This window comes from Lineus longissimus, chromosome 8 (genome assembly GCF_910592395.1).
Source record: "Lineus longissimus chromosome 8, tnLinLong1.2, whole genome shotgun sequence".
Classification (NCBI taxonomy): Eukaryota; Metazoa; Nemertea; class Pilidiophora; order Heteronemertea; family Lineidae; genus Lineus; species Lineus longissimus.
This window is the reverse complement of record NC_088315.1, coordinates 20,378,020-20,404,218: the sequence shown is the minus strand read 5'-3', so window position 1 is coordinate 20,404,218 and position 26,199 is coordinate 20,378,020. Positions and strand designations below refer to the sequence as shown.

General features: G+C 41.8%; 1 protein-coding gene across 4 annotated transcripts in view; it reads right to left on the bottom strand.

The window, feature by feature from the left end:
• LOC135492265 (UPAR/Ly6 domain-containing protein qvr-like) overlaps positions 1-26,199 on the bottom strand; it is a 95,604-nt gene that overhangs the window by 30,179 nt on the left and 39,226 nt on the right. For 2 of the 4 annotated variants that reach the window (XR_010448050.1, XR_010448048.1), the window contains exon 1: positions 15,255-16,016. The exons of 1 other annotated variant lie outside the window; for it this stretch is intronic. Coding sequence is in view for 1 of the 3 variants with exons in the window: in XM_064778618.1 (XP_064634688.1) it covers positions 15,255-15,321 (67 nt within the window). In the remaining 2 variants the exon portion in view is untranslated. Of the gene's footprint in view, positions 1-15,254; positions 16,018-26,199 lie in introns of those variants that run through there. One more of the 4 variants, XM_064778618.1, reaches the window with a different exon arrangement.

The window sequence follows — 26,199 nt, the reverse complement described above, 5'->3', positions numbered from 1 at the left end:
CAAAACTTGTTTCGCTGATAGATTAACATCGTAGAATTTGCTCGATTCCCCTGCAGAACCTCTCGCAAGAAGTATAAGGTAAGCAAAGAGAACCTCAATGAATCCTTGCTGCTTTGTGAAACGGTTGCGCCCAAACTATCCGAACACTCTCCTCGATCGTTGTACGAGAGTATGTTTTGGAGTAGAGACTATACCCTGCGACAATGGACAGTATTCGAATTTAATGACTCGACTTGCTAAATGACAGTATACTGCTGAACTGTTTGCTCAAATGTAGAATATTCTAACCGCACGGAAAGCTTCGTGAGGACTCGGCATACAGCTCTCTGCGGATCAAACTCCACTCCAAAACACTTCGGCTTAGTCATTATGTAAAACCTATTGAGAATAGCACATTCAAAGGTGCACTCCATCTTTGATTTGACTGATACCGCATCGGTTTGAAATGTCATCCGTTTCGATTGATGGAATATGCTCACTGAAAACGAATACATTGGATTTAAAGACGTCATACCGAACAGCAGGTTACAAACGATACCGAGAGTATCTATTTATATTCTTAAACACCTCATACTAAACATCTTAACCCAGTAAACAGTGGTATTTTGTAGGGGTTTCAGATTATTAGTTATAATCATGGATGCAACGCTTTCGCTCGTGACCTGAGCGGCAACGCAACGTGGCCCCGCGGAAGTGAACAGGTCAGTGATATCAACATAGATCTACGAGATTGAGAGATATAGGACACTTTGGAATGTGGGTATTCAGTCTCCATGCAAGATACGGGGGGGGGGGGGGGTCAAGCTATGCGTTTCTCCTCTTTGATCCATCTGCAACCACACTTCATGGTTTCCGAAACTCGGTTCAGCTCTAAATGACATATTACCCGGCGGGAGTCCTTTTCGTCTGTTGTAGACTAGATAAACGAAAACATATGTTGGGCAGCGTACGCTTTTAGTCAAACAAGAAGCGAGAAATTCCCTATTAAATAGATAGTTTGGGCGTATTTCCCCGTCTTACATATCCGAGATTGTCACATCCTGCAACCCCGGGCGATCCCGGAGACCCGAGGACAAAATAATGTTTCCTGAGGATCCCCAGGTATCGATTGGACTTGGAGACGTACGGTGGCAGAAGCTCGGGATGAGCTTGGTGTCGATCGACATTCAAAAGGCTGAGACCGTTGCCATTGTCAGGCTCGGGCTTCACCCTACATTCTCAGACGATGTTTGAACCTTTCTGAAGATTTTGCATTAATGCACTTTTAAATTCAATTTCCATTCCAAACTTTTACAGAGAAGTATTTACCCTTCTTGGTACCAAGACTGAAACAGCGAGCTGCTTCCGTTTCTGGATTCATTTCTGGCTTTTATTCTGTTACTTCCAAAATAATAGACTCTTAAAGGAGTGAGCGCTTTCTAATTCATGAGTACAATTTTTTCTGAAAGTATTAGACTTTTTCCTATTTCACACGTTATCAGTTATGATTAGGACGCACATTTCCTGGTGCGAAAAACCTTTTGCGCCACGCGAGTGCACACAGAGTTCGATTTGTTTTTCACCCCGCTATGAAGACGCATTGTCATTTCCATTTTCCTCGCAGTGGCGGGGTAATCAAGCGTCATTATGATGACGTCATCGAAGTCGGAGAGACCAGGTACGCGACATATAAAAGTTTACCAAATTGTCAAATATTATTTACTTACATTGCTGATAGATTCTCATCACGACGTGGCTGGGTATGACTGCAGAGAAGACAGCAACCTCCGAGATCAAGCCGACGTATCTACGGCATCCTATTTCAACGCCATTTCTGTGAGGGTAACCATTGGTTGGAAATACTCGAACTCTGACCTTTCCGCCATCCATATAAATCCTAGACGCTTTTGTCTTGCGGTTGAAACACCCAACAAAGAATTGCCAAGGGCCGGGACCTCTCAGTTTTACTGCGGCCGTATAGTGTAAACAACCGCGTATCTTCCTATTCGATTTTGGGCATAAAACTAGGCGTAGAGTATGTCTTTCTCTAATTTCAGCGGCGTCTATTAATGTAACTTTGTAATTGTCTTCTTCGAATTTTAGGAAAACAACATACCGATGTTGAAGTTCCTTCCTTTTGATAAATACAGCAACGGAGAATTCCCCAGTTTTGAATATATCGACTGGGGAAACCCTCGCACATCCATTAGAATGATGGAAAGACAGTACTTGCCCGAATATAGGCGATTTCTTGTAGGACACATTACCGTACAGTCGTGTAAGATATGAAACCGTTTAGACTAAGATCAAGACAGACAGGCCTCAGGACACCCCCCGCCGGATTTTAATTGATTCGCGTGCATCAATCACAGATTAATAGCGAGGATTAGCACCATTCCGACTCCCACTCCGACTGAAACTCCGAGAGCGAATAGCAGCAACCAATGGGCAGCCGCGATTTAAATGATTTGATTGATGTTTTCCACTCCTGGAAAACTATCACAGGTGGGAAAAAGATTCAGTGTCTTTAATCTGCATTGGTCGTAAATCGTGAATATTGAAGTCGTATTCCTATTCGTAAGATATCGGCACGAATAGGAATACGACTTCGATATTTGCTGTTTATGCGCTCATTCGATTTAAGACGCCAAATCCTTCCTCGTATTATGACAGTGGTTCATCAGTGGCTAGTATCCATTAAATAATTTAAATCACAAGTATCCGTAGGTGGATACTATTCGCTCTCGGAGTTTCAGGCGGAGAGGGAGTCGGAATTGTGTTAATCCTCGCTATTATTACATCTGACCCGAGAGTTGTAATATAGGACACAATGAAAACCGTAGTGTCAATACGGTAGAACCTCTGCATTAAAGTCACCCTAATTGGGACTGACAAGTACTGTCCTAAATAGGGAAGTGTCCTGATTACAGAGGTCAAATTGTACAGTAGTAATCTATTTTGAACCAAAACCAAATAGAGGGTGTGTCTTGCTCAAAGAGGCGTCGGCTAAGGAGGTTCCGTTGTAGTTTTTAAATTTTATTGTTAAGTTGAAAACACTGTCCTTGATAGGGAGGTGACCTTATTAGAGAGATCAATTTGAATAGAAACAACATATTTGGGACCAAAACTAGTGACCTTGATAAAGAGGGTGTCCTTAGTAGAGATGTGTCCACTGAGGGAGGTTCCACTGTACTATGTAGTTAAAGTTGAGTGCATTTTGATTTACATTGCAGGCTATAGCTCCATCCAACACGTACTGGAGGTATACATTCACGTACATACAACACAAAATGCACTTCAACTATCTCAGTTTTGTTCAGTCCTTTCAGTTCATTTGGCTCAAATAAAAATACATGTACTACTTGATCCGATCTCTCCGCCATCAAGTCAAATACCTGATCGATGGATCCTCGTTGTTAAACTTGATTGACAGAAGCGCTGGAAAATAGTAGTAATAGTATATCAAATATTGATGAGAATAGGATCACAAAGATACACTGATGTTAACACTAATGTTTAAAATTGAAATCAACGCCAGTCGGTGACCGCCCCCTAATCCGAAGACCCGCTAGTCCGAAAAAACATTATAAAATTTATTTTGAAAGAGATGCCGCTGGTCCGATTGTCCGCTAGTCCGAAATCAGAGAAAAGACCCGCGAGCCCGAAAATGAACAAGAGGCCCTCTATTCCGAAACGCTCATGAAATTAGGTTGACTCGTTACTTGTTAAGCAACACTGACAAAGCGCCATTGTTACAAAATGTCCCTTCATGTTTGTTGTTAAATTCCTAAATACTTATAATGTTGCCAAATAATTGTGAATTGGAGTCGCTGCTCAGGTTGACCCTGGCTATAAAAAAACAAAAAATCACGCACACCATCATTTAAGAAACTATAATTTGTTCTCTTGTCTCTGATAATGATTTTATAGTAAGAATGCGGGCTTAGCGTAATATAACCTAACATTCAGGATAACACGTTTTCCTGGGTTTTTTATTCATTTTCTGACTATTCATTTTTCATTTTTCTGACTAGCGAGCCTTTTTTCGGACTATCGGGCCTTTATTTAATATTCGGACTAGCGGGCTTTCGGACAAGTGGGCCTTCAGACTAGGGCACCACACAAGTTGTGGGTTCGACCCCCAATGGGTCAGTCCTCATTCTCAAAAGCATGATGACGATGGCAATCTCAGGCAGCATACATGTATGCCTCCGAGTGCTTTGTTTTTTTTCCCTATGTCTAATACTGATCATAAAAGCAAGCTATGTTCCAGATAAGTTAACGTCTGATCTAAATTCAACATGTCAAACACCTACCATATGGTAAGGATCCTTCAGTTGAGAGCACAACCGCCTGAAGTATTTGTGAAATAAACAGCAGGACTACAAATCGACCCATTGTGGATTCTTTGACACAAACGATACATGTACGTGTGTGTGAAGGGTAATGATGAATTCGTTTCAAAAAATACATGTGCAAGGCAATATGCGTCCAGAGGGCAGTGCAACTTTGGAGCGAAACCACACGACTTCATGGACGTTCATTGTGCTTCACTGCAAAGTAGTGACGAAATAAGCAGTTACCCGACACAGGGAACACACACAGAAACATTGAACTTGATTTCACAGTGTTTCTCAGAAAGACCGCCAGCTAACACTGCCTTTGCGGGATGGATTCCTAACAACATCAAGGTTGTAGAGAGAGCAGCCTGAAATCACCGTCGAATTAAACGAAAACTGCGCCTCCTACATATCTACAGTTGTGTCATCAGAAACCACGTGGCCAGAGTCTGAATGTTGATCGACCTAATGATACCAATAAAAAAACATTTACACTGTAGTACCAACTCTGAATAGTTTCCCTTAAAGGAAACAATACGAACTGCATGTACTATATAGCACGCTGAATAAGAATAACAAGTAATAGAATCGATTTTCACGAGTTTTTAAGAAATTGATATTGTGATTATTGAGATTGATATGCATGTAAATGAACATGTCCCATGTAGGCTAATGTGTGTTATAAAACAACTTTTCACTTTTATTCCCTGTCCTTAAAATGACTGACTGTTCAGCGTGCATCTCATAAATGTCGACGTCCTTGTCCCAGAATGGATAGATATTGTTTGGCTCCCAACTTCTGCAGGAAACATTTTCACAACTTCAACAAAAACTTCAATATCAAAACTGAACAATGAGTCTGACTGATCGAATGTGTCATTGCTAATTTTTGATGTCTCCAATGTTAAATGCCTCGGAGGATTTGTTCAGTGTAGTGACAGTGTATTGTCATGTCGTTCTTGGTGTGCATTCACACTGCATTTTATCGCCGATTGTTTGCTATAACTGCACTCGGGTTATCTGCAACTGCAATAATGACCGCCAGCTTCATCCACACTGCTTCAAATTCTACAAATCTAAGTACAATTCGGGTTTGTCAGCTCGACATATCTGCTGTTTTATCTCTAAACCTGGTTGATATTTTAATTCCGTTAATACCTGTAAGCATCTAAGAGTATTTTGATTTTTTTAACTTAGACCTGAAAGATTGGGTTTTGAAAGGATCTCGTGGTCACAGTTCACGTTACACTTCTCACAAGCTGACTAACGCTTGAAAAAATGACGTGAGAGCGAAAGGTGACCTCGTGAATGGGATGTAGCCCCCGCCTTTGATACTTGTTCGTGTTCTTCATGTCACGCATGAAAAGTGAACAGTGACACGTTTCATGTTACAAGTGTACTTTCTATAAAAGACTCTATATTACGGCCTTAGATACCGATAAACAAGCCTAACAAAGGTTCATTGTCGCAAAATTATAAGCGAACGGAACACGTAACATACAGCCTGGGTAGCAGCCTAACGAATCACCAATGCGTGTCACCAGCCAACTTCTATTTATAAAGAACGAAAGGACAGCCCCCAGAACCTAACACTGGGAAAGAGTATGACGCCTTTTTAAGTGAATAATTGATATTGAGTTTTTATTTTTCAATAGCCGTTCTGTACGGAGCTCGTCAAAGACATGCTTCCTTCCAATGGCTTGTCAAATTCCTCACTAGAGATCCTGAAAGTCTTCCTCGATCTCAATGCCAAAGTTGACGGGAAGTACTTCAAATTTGGGGTAGGAGCGGTCAGTGAAGTCCTTACAAGAGACCTAAACCGGAAGAGAAGGGTTTGAGCTCCTGATAACGATGAAGAAAAATATGATAGGCGTTCACGTTCACGTTTCTTGGGCCTTGTAAAAACTCCCTAAAAGGCAGCTATCGCAACCCCTGCATTGTGTTTCTAGACCTCCTCCCGCCAATACATCACGAAAATCATCTGAATACATGACAGGACCTACTCTAATTCAGTATTCCTTGCAACAGTTTTGCCAGTCATGATTTCACCACCGGCAGCTCCTCATTGTCCCCCTCGTTTCATCTTCGCCAGAAGCTCGTGATTGGCGACCTTTTATCAGAAGAAGACCAGTGGACAACCTGGCGAATTACATCACCTGGTCGAACAGAGAAGCACGCTAGAATTCGCAATCAGAACAGTTGTCTGTGGGCAACTGTCTCAGTCGTTGGTTGTCCAATTTCGTGCACGGATTGTCGGAGTGGCTGCGACCTTTCTCTGGCTGAGACACTTGCCAGGAGACAAAATCTCTAACAGCTACAAACAAATTAAGGTGTACCCGCGGTCCTGATGTGTGATGACCAGCATGTGACTATTAGGGCTGTTACTGTGATCATCCCCGACCTAAGCAGTGCGCCTTGTGATGCAGCTGAGAGTCTGGGGGAAGAAAATGATCACCTCAAAAGGAAGCCTTTGAAGTTTCCGACACGACGTGAGCCATGACGTCAAACAGTCTCTGTTGATTTCGACATCACGGCTTAGAAATTTGTTTTCATCCTTCAGAGTTGAATTTTTTCATAAGTTCAAAATTCTGAAAATTTTCAAAGCGGGGTGGTCGCCGACCGGGGTTCCACTGTATAATCATATCAACGGAAAAGATCCAGTTAAAAAATTACATTTCCTGAGTTGCATGCAGGAACAAACGAAATTATGATTCGTAAGCCAATACACTATGATTAAGTTACAGCAAGAAATGTACGCCTCCCCTAAAAAATGAACGCGCTTAAGTATTCTCCACTTAATCATCTCAAGATTAAAACTATTCGATCCGTGAAAGAGAATACTAAGAACAAGGTGGCGTGTTTCTCTGGTTGATCAAGTTAACTTGGATGTTGGGTATTGTTTCCTCGAGGCAAGCCAGGCATTAAAACACAACAGGCATCCAACGCGATGCCCGTCGTCAAATGCCACCTCATTCTCGATCTCGTATCAAAATATACACCACTCTTATCAGAATGATGCGACGATAATGAAACACCTGTTTCCTGCAAGCCATTTAGCGCGTTTTCATTCTGGTTCCTTTATAATCTAAGGCGACTACGCTTTAATTTCCGTTCTTAAAGATGAACTGACATTGTAGTGTGTGGTAAAATATGCAACATTTCGACTATCCCAATATTATCGAGTTTCCATAAGCTTTTACTGCTCTGGAGTAAAACCCTTTGGTATTCAGATCCGGGGTACTGTGAGCTTCATTATACCAGTGGATAGTTATTTCAGTAGCCTTCTTTTTGCATCTTAACTAGTTCGTTAATGAAAGAATCAATACAAACGATGTATCAACAGGTTCACAATATAGAAACATTCAGCCTGATCTGTTATCTCGCCATCATTCTTTTTCATTCTGATTACCACCGACAATCAAGTTATCTCGCCCCTGAGGCCTCGCCCAATACACGGTCTATTGTCTTCACACAATGACCACTTGCACCATGGCCATGGCTATTGTTCACTTTGTTGCATTAGGCGACGCTCAGGTCCAAATTCAATCTACTGCCTCATAGTTTTTTTGTCGTCATTACTAAAAGCCCCCTACGGAAATAAATACGACCTTAATAAAATAAGGTTACGAAACTTTCGTGTAGATGTCAATTTATCCACACGACAACCCATTTACTCGAATTTACCAGAGCCATTAGACGCAGGGCAGCATGCGAATTTGCCTACCTCGATATTCAAACGGTCAAAAAAGCTATCAGCGCAGGCGAGATGCCAAGCTTTGAATGATGACCGCTCTGTCTCAATTCCGGTGCGGTTAGCCAACCTATTTCACTTAACTAGATAATGGCGTAGCGGACAGCTGTAAAGGAATGACTTTGACTAACGCTTTGGGAGTTCCAGGGCTGATTGTCACGCTGCAGAGTGAAACAAGGTTAGCCAAAGTGAAAAGAAAATTTCTTCCGACGAATTGTTCAGTGAACGAACCCCTGTATTAATGCTACTGGCAAGTTTGTCGGGAAAGGAGCCGGCTGCTAGTTCGTGCCATTATCGAGGAATTTCAAAGGATGGAATGAAATGGGGCTAACACAAGTAGGCCTACAGCTGGTTCACAAGCACTGTTTGGTACAGGGACAGGTGAGGGCAACGGGCTTTCCTGGGGCAGATCACCTAATTTCGTCCGAAATCAGCATAGAGGTCGACAGGCAGTCCCACCCCGCTCCTGCTGAATACCACCATGCTGATGGACCTGCACGAGACTCGTTGGATCGACTATGGCTCCCGGGACCAAAAACGAGATCAGAGCATGACTTATAACGTTACCTGTTGAGATAGTTTATGACGACACGTTTAACAATGGTAAACACATTGACGATGATTTATGCTCGAGGTGAAATGCCGTTTACTTGGACAACAAAGCAGGCGTTTCCCATCCAATAAAGCAAACCGGGCTGTTTATCAGATAATGCATTGTGCTACGTTGTGTAAATCTTCAAACTGTCTGATACCGAATCGCAAAATTGGAACTGTGACTGTGCATTTTCTTGCATGTTGGTTCTGTGTTCCTTGGGATTGATAAACTGTTTATAGACCGTATGCGAAAAAAAATGTCGGCCATCTTTTCACAGGCAGCGTTAGTTTACCATGACATAAAAGTCATGTTTTAAATCAAATCATCACCAAAAGCATTTAAAATATCATGAACATTGAAAGGCATGGACAACTTGAAGTGAATTGCTTGAATAAGCTTGTATATTTTTACTTTTATGCCATGGTAAACAAACGTTGCCTGTGAAATGTCTCCCTCGCAAAGCATCGGGAGACATTGCATTAGTAATGTCTAGAACAGGTGCCTGGATGGTGCAGGTGGAAACGGAACAACTAAAAATCACATTAGGTTTCTTAATGGTTCTATCAAACGTTCGTTTCAGGTCATTAAGTCTTCTCAATCCTTTATCTCAGTCGTTACGCTTACACTGAAAATGTGCCCAACCGTTATGTTTCTTTAAATGAAGCTTATTAGTGGATATCTTTTTACCGCAGTTGCAAGAACATTGATATTCTTCTAAAGGTCTATGCCTTTCGTTGAATACTTGAAATTTGTAATTGAATTGAAAATTTCAAATTGTGTAAATTCGTACTGAATATTGATTTCAACATTGCTGTCGTGTAGTCCTATATAGATAATCAAGTTTCAGCAAATTCGTATGCATGATAACTTCGCTTCAGCATGGTGTAAAACTGCATTTCTGCATTTTCCAGTACCACCTGTAATTACGAACGGCGTACCCTGCTTTAATCATTTTTGAATGAATTTGCCATATAGGGGATGATCTGGCATCCGAAGATATCTCAGATAATGCTATTGTTGTGTAATGCAACTCGGCTATGTCGTGTATCGTCATGTCTTTGTGATGGGTTTCACCTGCTGTACCATGTGAAGGTCACGTGCCTTGATGCGCGGATGATGTCATGAAATGATTGAAAAGTAACATTAGGCTCATTCGTGAACGGTTTCAAACGACCACACTCAGGTATTGATAGAGAATTAAGTGTGTACGTACTCCTACCTTGAACCTCGAATAGACAAGACATACCTGAAAATAGGCGAACAAGAAAACAAGTGTTGATACACGGTAGGCCTATTTCTTGTGGGAGATAACTGTCAGGACAATCTTGACCTTATAAATAGAGAGACGGGGGGGGGGGGGGACTTCGTGCCCCGGTCTAACGTAATCAGTCAATCGTGCCTATTCTAAGATTTCGTGTAGTTCTAACAGATTTGGGGCTTCGCAGAATATGTCATTATCCGACAATGATATCTTGTTGCGGGAATTCTAGGTTTTCTCGCAGCAAGTCTGTCATCTTGATTAGCAGATTGTTAGCCTTGCAACGCAATATGTCGGTGTCACAATGTGAGTAGTTAATGAGTATTCCCACTGGACACGTCTACACATAACGTTGGCATGGCAGATGTAAATTTCATGTTTGGTAGCACCAACATAAATTATTTGGTGGGAAGTCCGTATAGGAATTTTATTTTAGAATATAATTTTCTTCAAATGTAGACAAAACCCTGATAAAAATGTGTTTTTATAAAAAGAATGATTTTTTGAAACTCAAGTAAATAAAACAATACAATACACAAAAAAATATTTTGAATTTTTTTTTTTTCGCAACTTTTAAGAACCCCCCTAAAAAAGGTCAACATGAATTTTACGTTTCGTAAAATTCAAGGTGGCATATTTACATGTGTAAGCTACTACTTTTAGATCACCCATTTGGCTTTTATTTACGAAATATATATTTATGAATATATCGTATTAGAGAACAAATCACCGTTTCATGAAACCTATAAGCTCCTCGGTATAAACAAAAATGCCTGCTCTGGAAATTGTATCCGAATCCGATGAGATAACATGCACTGAACATGCCCAACTGACAAACAATAACTCCAGCCATGATGTATTATACCTCTGCGGAAATTTTCGTGTTGCCAACTTTAAGCAGCGCCAGTGGCAATGCATACTTGTCACGTGTATCTTGCTAAAGCCTATCGACAACAGCACATTTAGCTGCTCGGAGTACCTTATCAGTATACTACTAATATTATCAAGGCAAGTGCACGTAATGTACAATGTTACATATTTCTTAGGCCGGAGATAGATAGGATTCAAGTTGTCACTCGTGTTTCACTTGCCATGATAAACTGACTTGTAACGCCGTGAAGGTGACAAGTGAATCGCATGTAGCCAACTCTTTGGAAATGACTGTGAACAGCTTTATACAATCGCGGCCTTGTAATATTCAGATATCAGAACCTTACAAGAGGATAATGTTATCTTTCAAAACAACCTGGCTTAGCATAGACGGGATCGTTGCTATTTTACAATGTTCTCTCCCAAAATGAACAGTCTGGAACTGATTGGTATATTTATTGGATAAAGTGGATATGTCGTTCCCAATAATGAAAATCAAAATTGTAGTACGCATATGCGAAAATGTCGTATAAAGTTGTCACGCGATGATAATTCAACCATTAACGTTTTGTCAGGACTTGTTATCTTTTGAAAACAGCTTTCCATTTTGATTCGCCATCTTCCCCAGCCAATCAGATTACGACGAGTTATTGAAGTAAGCCAGTGTGACGAATTGCCTGAAAATACCTTATTGATGCATTTAATTGATGCTTTGTGGTTGTTGCTGAAAGAAAGCACTACATGTATAGAGATGATGAATCTTTCTGGTTGAGATGACACTTGCGTAAACTGCCACGAGGTTGATCACGTCACATAAAAAACCTTAACGAGATTCTCAAGTCATCGTTTTCTCTCTGCGCTCGTAAAATATCAAGATTCGCAGCTGCGAGTTGACAGGAAAACGCAGGGATTTTGATTTCTTGTGTAACAGCGGTATGAGATTGGAAAGGCTTGTAAATTGTGCGGCTACACTTTCACAACGGATTGTTTGCGTGGTCCAATAGTTGAACAGGAGACTGGTTGGCTTGATTAAGTGATGTTTGAGTACGATATCGATCTTAAAGAGCAAATAAAAAACATTAGGATTCTACGAAAATATCACCCCTTCTGCCACATCATGTAATAGAGAGATTGGAGCCCGGAGGTCAGACTGCTCAAACCAATCTTTCGAGAGTTTTTTTTTGCTTTTAGTTTTATCACATGGCAATACATGATAAAGAAAAGCGTGACATTATAATTGGAGAAAAAAACTCACATCGCCGGCTCAGTGATCGATTACCTACATGTGACCAGTGCAATGCTTGGTATTGTACATAGTTATAACACGAACTGAAGCGAGTTTGCGTGACGTATCCGATTCGAACCACCAGGGGTGCATGATAGACGTCCCAATCAACCTTTGTGTGGCCTGCCTCATCTACCAGTATCATGATTATGTCACTACAACTACCCTGCATAAAGTTGATATCAAGCCTTTCAGATCGGTCGCGTGTTCATCAGCAATTACACCCTGTTTATCAACCCGGAGACACCTAATAGGTCACCGGGGTGCCCCTTGTCAGGTTTACACATGAAATATGTGTTGGGAATGATGATTAAGTTCTCCATGTTTACAGCTATGCTCCATTACATGTAATTAATTCAGTTCTAATTGTGCTTCCCGGTCGTGACATCCATGGTAAAATAAGAAGACTGATTTCGCAGAGAAGAAATAGGGGCATTGGGAATGGATGTCTCCGTCGTTGAAGACTTCTATTGGAAGAGTTTCTGGTACTAGCGGACAAAGAAAAGATTTGTCGCTGTGATATATTTTTGGAGTTGTTGAAAGCCAAAGTCCAAAAGTAATGATCTGTTGTGTGTCTCCAAGAAACAACACAATTCAGTCCGGTATTGAATCTCAATCTAGTGAACATGAATGGAATAAATCACAAGAAATTGAAGAGAAAAAAAGAGAAAAATCTAGTGGATTCAAGGGGAGTCGAACCCGTCACCACCAGATCGAAAGTCCAGCATTCTAACCGTTGAACCACCAAGGCTTTTATGTTAGGGTAGCGATTTTCTTCGTATTTTATGTCCCTCAAGCCTTACACACGATTTAGTTAAGGTGGTCACGGTCATCAGTGTGAAATCCTTCTTCAAATTAGCTCAATTGAAGGTGTCTCGAGATGACAGTAATTCAGTCTCAAATCTGAATCGGAGTCGGGTACTCATCTAAACCTCTCTAATATTTCGCAACCTCCTATATGTACATGGAACTGATTGTTGATCCCCATGGTATTAGCCAGCAGGGACAATAGGGAGTTTTCGCAAATCCTCCGAAACACAAACGTGATCGCGGCCAGTCGCATTGTTTAACCTCCTGAAGGCGAAGGCGAACAATGAGACAGGCGTTAATGTGGACGTTTCGAGGGATTTGCGAAAACTCCCTAATATTTCACAACTACGCTATTCCGTGAAATTGAAATGTCACATCCTGATTGCCAACTGGCTTACATCAGCAACAAAAGTACCGCTATTTACAAGTAGGACATGTATACAACTCTCCTGTGTCCTCGTAACTATTTATTTGTAGGACAGCTCATTAGTAACTGACAGGCACTGGCTACAGCAGCATATGCAATTATATGGTAAAACATTACAAACGTTATACACGGTGATTGCAGAGAAATATGCAATATTGTGTAATTGTAAATAAGGTATTTCGTTGGTTGTCAAAAAGTCTCATGGGTCCCGTTACTTTGGATTATGTACAAAGCCTTGTAATTAATATTCACTGCAGCAGCAAGTAAAACCATGAGGTAAATCATTTCTAAGTGTTACGACGTTGCACTCGAAAACTTTCTAATATCAACGAACCGCCAACGGGTTGGAAGGATGAAGTTAACTTTCAAAAGTTGTAGGCATGATTGAAATTCGCGGTGGTCATGTGGCCATTCAGTTCAGTCCCTCGAAACGTGATATTATCCTGGGCTTCCAGCCTCCAGCGATATCACATCCCTTGGCAAGAGTAAGCCATACTGCCCTCGACAAAGGGCAATATTCGATAAATGACGCACCAACTGATATGCTCAATGTCTCCACTGTGTTGGCGAAAATAATGTGACGGTTTGTTTGTGTTGACGAGTTTGTTCATTGCCCAGAACGCAAATATCAGAGGCCAATGGTTGCAAACATTGTCAGAGTGCCTGTCGGCCGAACATTAATGGCTTTTACACAATCTCGCCAGAAGCCATCGGCAATAAACCAAGAACTTGACGGACGTCTTGTCATGCTGAGCAATATCGACGTGGTTTGAAAGAACCTTTCAGATAAAGCAAGATCTGATAGTCATATTGCTTTCATGATTGAGAAGAAAGTAAAAATGAGACTCCAAATAATCCTCATCGACTACCAAAACGATGCAATTATCGTGGCTGTCCATTATTTGTTTGGATAACGTGAGATAAAAGGTTACAAAGCAGAGCATGTAAGGGAGGCATGAGATTATACCTCGAGGATTATGACTCTGGCTGCTGGCACCGCATGCCCATGGCGCTGGTCATGTTGCGTAGGTTATAGGAAGGAGACTAATTGTTTTATGGTGTACACCTTTCGCTGGAATATAACCTAACGCTTTACACATGCAACTTTTTCCAATGAAACATGGAGAAACATTGAGAAACATGAAACATCGAGAAACCTTACCTTGGACGTTTACACACTGAAACACTATGAAACACTCATATGCATTTGACTTGTCACTTTTAGCCATTTTGCCATTTTGGATATGGAGTAAAAATCACATGACTTTTTATCACAGTCTGATTGGCCACAGAGTTAAAATGTATCGACACTTGTAGAAACTTGATGAAACCTGTCCAGAATTTACGAGCATGTTCGTAAATTGGTTCATGTTTCTCCTAGTTTCACAAGGTTTCAAGAAAGGGGTTTCATCATGTTTCTTCATGTTTCTTGACCAGTTCACACATGCAACATGAAGAAACTTTTAGGTTTCATGGTTCAAATTACATAGCCTGTCAGTCAAGTTTCTCTTAGTTTCTATGTGTTTCTCCTAAAAAGTTGCATGTGTAAACCGGCCTTTACTCTACATGTATAACAAAATATAAGCGAACCTTGTACATTTATTTTAATTATGCAAATTGATCATTACAACAGAGAATATTTACAGGCTAATTTAAAGGCACCTACATGCATTGTTATTTATCTCCTCATCTCGCAGTTAAAAAATTAAGGCCTAGCTAACGGTCCATTGTCTTTAAACAAAGCCTGCTCGCACCTCGGCCTAAATTCCCATTGTTTTTCTGTCTTATCAAAGGGTTCTCAGGGCAAATCTTGATGTCAGCGACCCCCAAGGAACAGCCCTCATAGGGGTCCAGAGGGCTAAACCGGCAAATGAACGTTATGATATAGAAAAAAAGTGTTATTCGGCACATTGTTTTAATAAAGTATTGACACACTCACCTTTTCGTGGCAAAAGAGACAAAACCATTGCAACGATGATCCCAAAGTCGTTACTACTCCACCGCATTACGATCCAAATTCAGGCGCGACAGTTTGGCTTTGCATAGCGAAAATATCGTCTTGGTAATCCTTCAATGTATGCCGATCACATCCACATCCAACTTGATCCGATAATGATTGGTGAAAGTCAAACCGTCATGTGCATGAATGGAACATCTAATTATACACCACTAACCTTTCAGAACGACACTCTGATGAGGAGAAAGCACACACTGTCCAACTTTCAACATATATGATATAATCAGTTTTCAAGCAAATTAAAATGCTGTATAGAATGGAAACTGAATATTCATGGAGAGTAGGCCTGCTCCAGACTGGGGTGAAGTGAAATGCTATGGTAAAAACTAGTGTCCTCGAATGTGACCTGTTCAATCAAATACAGGAATTTGAATTCACAGGATTGAATTCCAGATGTAATCCAAAACAGGATTATCAATGCTACTCATTGACACTATGTTGGCTTAGATCGAGTAGCGAAACTTGCACGATCTTTAAATATATGTCTCCCTCACATTCCGTACCTCCGTTGTATCAGTGTCAATGCGAGAATAAGTCAACCTGTATCGCTCGGTGGCGTGTGGCAGAATGCCGCTAACTGATGTCATCATTCAGTTTTGTCCGTAGCTACTCGCGCCGCGAGGTTACTGCATCGCTTCCTGCAAAGGCGGCGATTGGCCGTTATCAGTGGTCTTTGAAGCTGTTGTGCGGGAACTGTGCATGGCTTCTCAAACAGTTGGAAAACCAGCGGCTATGACGCGCAAGCCCATGCACAGGCAGAAGCCTTGGCTCTTTAGCATTCTGATATGCAGTGCTTGTGCGTGGATTTGTTGTTGTTACAAGTAGATGTTCAGACGGTGGATCGACGTCCATGCGTAATTTTTAGATTTTAACACACCAATGCAAAATGTTATTTTCAAATCATTTAATCACTACCCTTGAAACTGACAAATGCTGTTTTTGATATTAGGAGGGGCCTGCAAAGAGGTCAAACTGAATCGAGCCGGCCAATTTAGGACTAAATCCAGTGTCCTTGGAGAGGATGCCCTGAACAGGGTACTACGGAAAGTTTCACTGTAGGACTAAATTCACCTTCTCCATACGGTCACATCATACTCTACTGATAACGTACTTAACGTTCATTGTAGCCAAGAGACGAGTGTTTCTCACCCTATCTCATAAATCTTGGAACAGGCTATTGCCTTTCGCCAGCTATCCTTCGCTCGTTGTCGTGCCTGCCGCAACTCACCGTCAATCAAAGCTGACAGGATGTCGATTTCCGAGAGCATGCTTCTTGCATCGGACGGGGTGTTAATAATGCCCCGCCATGTCCGTGGTAACGCTCACGATGACAACCGGTATGTTTTATCAGCTCAACGGGGGTGGAATGTCGAATATCTCTGATGTTGTGTCGTTATTTTCTCTCCAGGTGAGCACGTACTTTTTCGAAGGCAAACCGATACCTTGAGCAAATGTGTAGATGTTCAAAACAGTTTAAACGTCATCAAAGCCCATCCATTTATAGTATCTACATTGCATATCATATTCCTTTGATAGCGTCTTTTTTTCATTTGAACCATATCGTAATGGCAACATCAGCTATTGCAGTTCCCCAAGGCATATATAAACAGAGCTATAACTGTAATGTTGATCACACATTTTACTGGCAAATCAACCTTGACTGCTGAGTTATAGGGTCAGAATCCTCGACAATTCCCAATCTCTAATTGCTGAGATCCACATCTGAGGTCGGAAATCGAACCCGCGACCTCAGAGTCAGAGGTGAGAGGTGGTGCCACAGCGCCACTTAAGATCCGACAACCCAAACGTCCTAATGTGACTCTATCAAAGCCTAGTGAAGCCAGTCAAGGAGAAAACCACAATTATCTCATCTTGCTAACGAATTATCTAAATGAAGCCAAACTTTCATTAGCGTGATTGTAAGATTCTTTTACCATCAAGAGAACTGCAGCGTCGTTTACAAGATGAATAGCGCAATTGTTACCTTATAGGGTATCTGAAACTCGTTAGGGAAAGACGCTTGATTGTATGCCAGCGCGCAGTGGTCGCATCGATCTGCTTTTGAAGGTTAACCAGATGTGATGTAAAGGTTTATCTCCACATAAGAAAGTGCGCACAAGCATTTTCCACCGCCTTTATTGCTGACGTCCGAACTCACATTTTCGAAATCAAGATTTGCAAACAAGACAAGTTATTTCTTTAATCAAGGCATCGCATCCACATGTTAAATAAATCTACGTCTCCCCACAGCTTGACGGTTCTTGATAATTAATGAAACGACCTTGCGTTACGGTTTTCGGACACTGACAGCTGACAGAGAATTCTAATCACGCGAGTTTTTCATGAGAGACCAAAATATTCGAGAGGCGCTTAATTAATTTGCGCCGACAACTTCATCAGGGAAATGAGGCAAACTACCACGTCTTGACATGCTAGTCAACACAATGTCCCCAGAGTAGACAATGAATGCGTCGAATTGCTAAACTTGTGCACAACAGCTCGATATGACGCAGATATTACAGCAAGTTTTTAGAGCTCTGTACGGTATTACGATCATGTGCAATCTGATCACCCATCAGAGATAGACGTGCTTTCCCGTGCGATCCATCTGAGTAAGACAAACAGTGCACATCTGTACATTCCAGACGAGTAACAAGCTCAATACCACACATTCTTAGGAGACATGGTAAGGACTTTTTAGTATTAATAGACTGGGAAATGGAGTCCGATTAGGTAGAGGAAGAGGACGAGCGGAATGTTTATGATCACTGCTCATCCCGTCCCGAGATGTGTATTACAGTAGAACCCCGGTAACACGACCACTAATGGGACAGTGGTTGAATGGTCGCGTTACCGGGGTGGTCGCGTTGGTGAAGTTGAAAAGTCGGGGACAAAAATGCATGATTAAGTTTTCCCGCCAAAATATTTCATAAGTTCATAATTCGGAAAAAATTTCAAAGCCAAATTTTTTGGGGGCTGATGATGTTTCTTTATTTTAAGCAGAAAAAAATATTTGGACTCAAAATTTTTTTCATCCTTCAGAGTTGAATATTTTTTCATAAGTTCAAAATTCTGAAATTTTTTCCAAGCCAAACATTTTTTTGGGCTGATGATGTTTCTTTATTTTGAGCAGAAAAGAAGCAAGTGAAAAAAATATTTGGACTTGAGAAATGTGTTTCATCTGTAGCATGATAAACTTGCCGCAATCAATTGCTTAACAGAAATCATGGCAGCATTCGTCTTTTCATGGCAATTAGACCCTTTGGTCGGGTTAGAGGGGTGAATTTGGTCATTGGGACCGCCCGATCCAGTGGTCATGGTCTGGGTACCGGGGTGGTCGTGTTACCGGGGACCTTGTAATGGTAATTAGAGAGTAAACCATTCGAGACCGGCGATTTTGGTCGTCATAGCGGGGTGGTCGCCGACCGGGGTTCCATTGTACTTGTTACTGGACAAGGCAAAACCATAGCCAACGTTGTCTCATCATGTTTCGCAGTATGTTTGATGAACAGAAATGTGAGATCAACCCCCAGCCACGCTTGAAATCCAATCAATGTATATTTGAAGAGGAAATTGGCCTTACCCTGTAGTGTTTACAAAGTGTTGGGGAAGTTGACATTGGACAATCAAAGTAACAAGTTTTAATATGGCCGTCAGAAAGGAGTGGAATCAGATTACACGTCGGTAGCAACACCTGGTCGTACAATGTTTGCTGTGTCGAACTGCTGATGTGATCAGTTTAACCGATGTTGAAAACTTGCACAGGATGATACGTCCAGTGAAAATGGCCTGTTAGGTTTCTTCCCCTTTCGCCAGGAGCAAGAAAAATTCCTCATTTGTTTATTCAAATTACCTCTTTGCTTTACCAATGAATATCTTCCAAGCGTGAGCCTAATCCCTCAACATTTCGGTCGTTAGAGATTAAAAAAAAGCCATCAAAGAAATAAATGTTAATTCAAACTTCTTTCTTTCATGTCTATTTCCATAAAGCCATCAAGCTATTTGTAGTGTTTCTCAAAATGAAGTACACATTGTGACTTTACCTCAGCCACATCCACGTATCAGCCAACTGGTCGTACCTAGTCATGATCAGATACGGAAACGATCTCCTTTTGATTACTTCATTGTCAATATCACCACACTGAGAGAAAATCGTTGTTAAGAACATCATAAGTCATTCATTTGATAAAGATGTCCATGCATCGTCGCCACTTGGCACTTTACCAATACATTTTTCAACACCAACAACAAATCAGTTCAACTCCAGTGAGTGATATTGTTCATGAAAGTTGAGTTCGCAATTTGCCACGAGCTCGTGTTGAAGTTGCAACTACTGTATCGACAGTTTGCCAATAACATTCTTTCCAGGTCAGTTGACAATCAGGAATCCCGCGGGTAATTTGGGTCTGATATTGATCTGCTCATCTGGATATCAAAGGTTACCCTTATTGGCTGGAACTGAAATCGTGCGGAAAATAGGTACAACTAATTCCATCCTCGGTCGCTTCATCAGCTGATATGGTTTACTTTACATGATGGGCTACACCGCCTCGCCAGTGGCCTTCAAAGAAGCGCACTCGTCTGTCTAATCTCGCGGTTAGAACTCTGGCCAATTTCACACGATCTCCACTCAATGGCACCGTGTGCAGCGGTACTTGGATATTGCAGGTCTAAAGTGGCCATTTCAACAAATACTGACGAAAAGGTTGTTTTCATGATTCAACTGCGCATGCAAATAGAACGCCTTCTGCGGCATTCAGCGACTAGGCATATCACTCCTCTGGCAAAATGCTGGTCAATCGTCAGACCAGCTGCGACACGTTTAATGTTCCTGGACGGGGGTAAACAGTGCATGGTGTATTGCTAAAGGACACGGAGATGAAATAGTAGTGATCTTTCCGAGAGTCGAACCAACAACTTCCAGATTACGAACTTGGCTTTCTAACCCCTATGCCATTCATACCCATGTTGACAAGTATTCAAACAAAACGTGCTCATACAGATGAAAGTTGATGAAAATGCCGAAGGAGGAATTCCTAAACCACTGTTTGCCTTGCTGTTTATTCAGATACTCCTTGCCGTGATTGGCTCTTAGCAGGGTAAGCTTCTGTCCTAATTATTGACTTTGACCTTGATGTTATGTAAACACCAACCAGTAGCTAATTTCACATCTCCTGAGTCGGAGAGCCATCGAGTAAGAAGCCGTCACTTGATGCTCAAAGTCGCTGTTGATATATTCATACCAGCGGAATCAACAGCATTTCTCGTGATCGGCAATGATGCGAAAACAACGCTCAGCTATTGTCGTAGGAGGGTAAAGTCGGGATTCAAAGTACTGGTTTGTATGGGATGAACGAAGTCAGAAGCCTCCAGTCTCTAAGGGTGTCAACTCGGGAGCCTAGGCACATTACGACTTATAACAGCCTTTACACTACACACTTACACTTACGCCGTCACCACTTTCCCTGATGGTTCACAGTAAGCACCACTTCATCCCCCAAATGAGAATCAAATGACAAGGTAATGCCACGCAAATCTAGTACTTAGCCGCGACACTCTCATTGTGATGAGAAGGACCGGACCAGTTAATCAAAGAGATGGAGTTGGGAGCGTGACGTATATGCACTCGTCCGATTACGACTTTCGGCAAAGAGATTGCGCGGAAATATCATAAACATGAGAACTAGTAAGCTAAGTTTCACACTAGTATAAAAGAAGAGGAGGTGCGATCTCATATGAGTTTCACAACGCATGCGATTTTTGCATTGTTTCGATGCAGTGCGGCATGAAATGACTAAGCACTGTCAAAATCGAAAGTGGAAACCTTAGGGTAGTCTTCCACTAAATGTGATGTTACTTGAATCGCACAGCGCATGCGACAAGAGCAAGAGCTCTGTTGGTTCGGTTTGCGCAAAGATGGGCACAAAAAGCCATCACCCATGAGTGCGTTCTCGCAATCGCTTGGTGCAAACCGACCAACCTTGCCTCTAGCTTTACCATCTCAATATAAATCCCTGTTAATTCAACAAGCACTGTCTGATCCACCTGTCCATTTCCCCAGACAACCTTTTCATTAATATGGTGTACACGTTTTTAATTGTCTTCTGGCGTCACAATGACGGCAATTCGCACAAAACAGTCCGTGTTATTTCCGCAAAGCAGGTGATTACTGTCCCCTGTAACCTGGTAATTATGCCTCGGCATCAACTTACGTTAAACAAGGTACGCCTTGCTAACCAGAATTAGAAACAGGCGCTTCCTCGTATGCTGTTCGACAGACAAATAATCGATCAGAACACCAGCCTCACTGACAACACGATCATATTATTTGATGAGTGTTGATAGTAGGGTTGGTCTTTTGATCTTCAAGAACCAGTGATAAGTCCTGTCAGATGCAGACTGCAGACGTCATCTTGAACCCAGTCCAGCATTTGACAAAGCACTGCCTGAGAAATTATCCATTCGCGAGCTGACGGAGTCCAAGCTTTAACAAACAGGGCTCGGTTGTCCAAGCCTAGTTTTGTCACCAACGCTGGCGTTGACCTTACTTGGCGTCACCTCCTTCAGTTATGTCAATCAGACATAACGCCAACTGAAGATAACGCCAGCTTTTTTTAACAATTGGGCCAGGTCCTCATCACCTCGTATGTTACGTCGTTAATTGTTTTGCATGAAGATGTTATTTCACGAAACCTTATCAGCACCAAACAGTATATACACGTGTACATATAATTCGTGACTGAATGGAATGATCACTTGATTCCGATAACCTACCAGATATGACCTCAAATGCTCAGCTTAAACAGACAAGTCACTGATTCGAACTTAAATTATTTTAAAGTTCGACTATAGGATATAGTTTCCAAATAATCGCCTATGCTATAGCAATGCATGACAACTTGACGTAATCAATGTAAGTATATGCACTGCATCGCTACAGATTTCTACACAAACATGTACAGCTTCAGCGTGAACTGCCTAGATCTCCTTGGCTGTAACTTCCTGGATACACAAACATGTACAGCTTCAGCGTGAACTACCTAAATCTCATTGGCTGTAACTTCCTGGATGACACGGCTTCAAAGCCTGCTCGTTGTATCAGATCAGTCGCTATCACCGCTGGTGCCCGGACCACTATGATGCCAGAACATCTCTCTCGTGATGTCTCCGGGGCTGACAACCTGTCGTAGTATGAAGGGCTAACAGCCACGCGGCTTGGGGCCATCGACGAATGGCAGATACGACTGTCCGCAGAATCAGCACATTCGACATCCGACTGCTAGCAGACGACATTTGAAAACAGGTTGTTGAGTTCTGGTTTGTAAATTGCCACATTCGTTCTCAGACATGCATCTGAGACAGTAGATCTCATTTAGAGTCTTTCGTGTAAGAGTTTACCTGTGAAACACTCGCCAGATAAATCACAACTGACCAATGGATGTGCTGAAATATTACCACATGAAATACATACGAATGTAATCCATTGGCTGATGTATGAACGGTCTTTATTTTAGCATGTTAGAACCCCGTTACTGCTCTGAAGTCATTAGCCGCACTTACACCACCTGAAAATGGACCACCAATCTTGGTTCGGGAACCAATGCCGCACCATCGAAAATCCACCAAGCGCTTACACCAGCGCTGCAGCTAGTTATAAAATCCGGCTACAGATGGCGCGCAAACAATAAGCAGAACGCGGAAAGCCTTGGCAGAAAGCGCCATTTCGAAAGCGCCGCCTGGAGCCGAACCATCTAACTAGCTAATTGCCGATCCATTTGCGCTTACACCACGACAAAGCCGAACTTTTAACAAGCCGGGCGAATTTGGACCATCAAGCTTGGTGGGACAAATTCGCTCGGCAATTTGTATCGGCAATGGATTGCCGAACCAATTTGTCGCGGCAATGTGGTGGTGTAAGTGCAATTGGTCCACCAATATTTCGTGGTGTAAGCGCAGCTATTGTCTTGCAGAGCCATTTGGCCAGCGGATTCGGCCCACGCATATATGTTCTTTGTTTGAACACAATAGAAGAGTTGAGGGACACGGTTTTTATCAAATGATTTAGGCCCAAATTAACGTAATGCTGAAATATAGACCAGCCTTGCGTGATATGGTTGATGTTGGAAAGTGACTATAGACCAGATGGGCTGATAATTCAAACTAAGTCATTTCAGTTGATTGGAGTTTTTGATGATAAAGCTTGCAAGACGAAAAGCTAATTTACTCTGGGTGACATTGGTGAAATGTGTTAGGAATAAGCAAATGAATTGCCTCTAATCTACAGTTGCTAAGACATGTCTATTACTTGTAGTTTTATTTCATTTCTCCTGCTGCTGCCGCTTGTAAATTGCCTCGCACAAAAACATACTTCATTACGTCATACTGACAGTTTAGAGATTAAATGTTATCCAAGGGGGATTATTTATTAGTCGAATTCCGCTTAACTGTTCCGGGTAAGTACTCCATGGAGTTTATTAGTGGATTGCGTTAAGTCAGTTGAATTTGAAACGTTCATTTAAGAAACGGAAAAACTACTAACACTTTTTTGAAAATCATGGTGCATTCAGTTTCAATATGTAAATATAGGCAACTTCTCAAAATGCTGTGGTGTGATACAGTGGAATCTCCCTCTCTAATAAGGACATTGCATTTGGTCCCAAACTGGTCTTTTCCACTGCATTGGACCTCTGTTATAGGGACACCTCTCAGACAGCATTTATCAGTCCTAAGGGTATCCTCCAGAGGTTCTCTTGTATTTCCTAACATTTTCTGATCGGTTTTTCTACCCGGTGGGAGAGGAGCCGAGTGTTTGCATCATGATGCCAATACGTGCGTGTCCTTCTCGGCAGCAAGAATCCATGGTGATTGGATTTGAACAAATCCAGTTAGGAGAAACGGTAAGAAATGAAGATTTGTATTTGTCGTTTGTAATCACATTAGGAGTGGTTCGGCATTCACTGTTCAATGAAGTCGAGGCAAAGCCCGAGCAGATGAATGATGCCAAGGGCGTTCTGTATCGTAACGACTGGTAATTCAATAAGAGTAGCAAACTGCAAAATTGAAAAATTCTTCTTGCAAGAGGCATCAGAGATTTTTAAAGAATTACCAGTAAATGACGATGTTCCCTTTACTGACCACGCATTTACTAATGACCAGCGGCAATGTGGTCATCAGCTATCACCGACTGCAGTGATAACAGGGCGCGGAGTTCGCAAATGGAATATTCTGCTCCTGGTCATGTTAGCGGTAAACATGATACACAATATCAGGCGACTTGCTCACACTCGTTACTGCAATCAACTGGCACTTAGCACAGCCAAGAAAACGACTGGAGTATTGATGTTACGTGTTTTTGTTGGATTGTGGCTGATATATTTAGTATCATCATCTACGCATTATAATCATGCGTCAATTAAAGTTTAAAGTCGGGTGTCAATTTAAAGTCAGGCGTCTACTACCAAGGATGATCCATATTTTTTCACCAGGGCGGGGTCTACTGTTCTTGCAGTGGGAATTCGAACCATTGACTCGACTCCCGGGAACGATGTGAACAGGGAGTTGGCCCCAAATGCGTGATGTACCTTTACAGTTAAGAAATTTACAAAGCGTGAAGTGCCCGTGAGGTCTTTGAATTGAAGTCGAAAAGCGTTACGACTTGAAGAAACTAGAGTCGCTTCCCCGCCCGTTTTGGTGACTTGAAATGGGAAATACCACTAAAACTGATGACGTCACGCACGAAAAGGGAATCACTTCGTTCTCGGGTGCCAAACAACTTCCTGTTACTGATGCCATGCAAACTGCGTCTGAGCATTAAGAACGTCTCATCAATAACGCACCAGTTGATGGCATTGCTAGTTTTTGCTTATTCACTACACCCGTCGTTTGTTCCCCTTCTGCTTAAGACAGAGGCAGTTGAATTATATGGCTGTTAAATCAACTAAACACATCGCACTGCCATAAAATCACTTCCAATGGAGCAACGCTGTCAAATTAACTATAACATACGGCCTTGCTTCCGGAACACTTAGATTTACTAAAATTGTCACGTCTGCTCTGCACCCGGTACTGTGTTGATATTGGTATATAGCCTCAACGATTTATCTCATACCGTCACAGTTTAATAACCCCATGTATATAAGAAGATAACTTGCACATAAGCAGACGCTGCTGAAATCATTGGCTGCATAATGTAACCATATTGGATGGATCCATCAAGGTTGATATACATATCCCTACACTTACTGAAGCAGCACACAGTCATTGCCTCTTCAAACCAAAACAAATGAATTTCTAATAAATATTCTGAACTCTACTTCCAAGAAGGTGTACACAGCCTGATGTTGTATTTGATACGTCAAAGAACCAATACCACGTGAGTGAATAATTGGGACTTTTGAAAAAACACTTCATCGGTTGAAATGAGCCAGATGACAATTGCACAGACGTTGCAAGTAACGTGAGCATGCGACATATCCTGTTTCAGACGAATAAGTGTGTCTTTGCTACTGTTAGAAGATATCCATAAAATAGCTGAAGGTTTTTCTGAGAACTATACATATTCAAGAACAGCAACGACGTACCTGGCGAAACAAAGAAATAGGCTTGACTTTATCAGCTCATAAATGAAGTCCGAACCGTGGGAGTTCCTGTGATCCGATTCAGAGAATGAATTCGGCTAATTGCGGATGTCAGCACGCAAGGAGTGCCATCAAAGCCCCGATAATTAATATGAGCTGTCTTCTATCTGGCAAAGAAGGATCTAATTATCCAGTATGCTTATACCAAGTCCTCATTTCGCTGATGACAGATGAACTTTTTGGTAGGATTACGACAAAGCATGTACAGCTCCTAAGCACTATTTTGATGC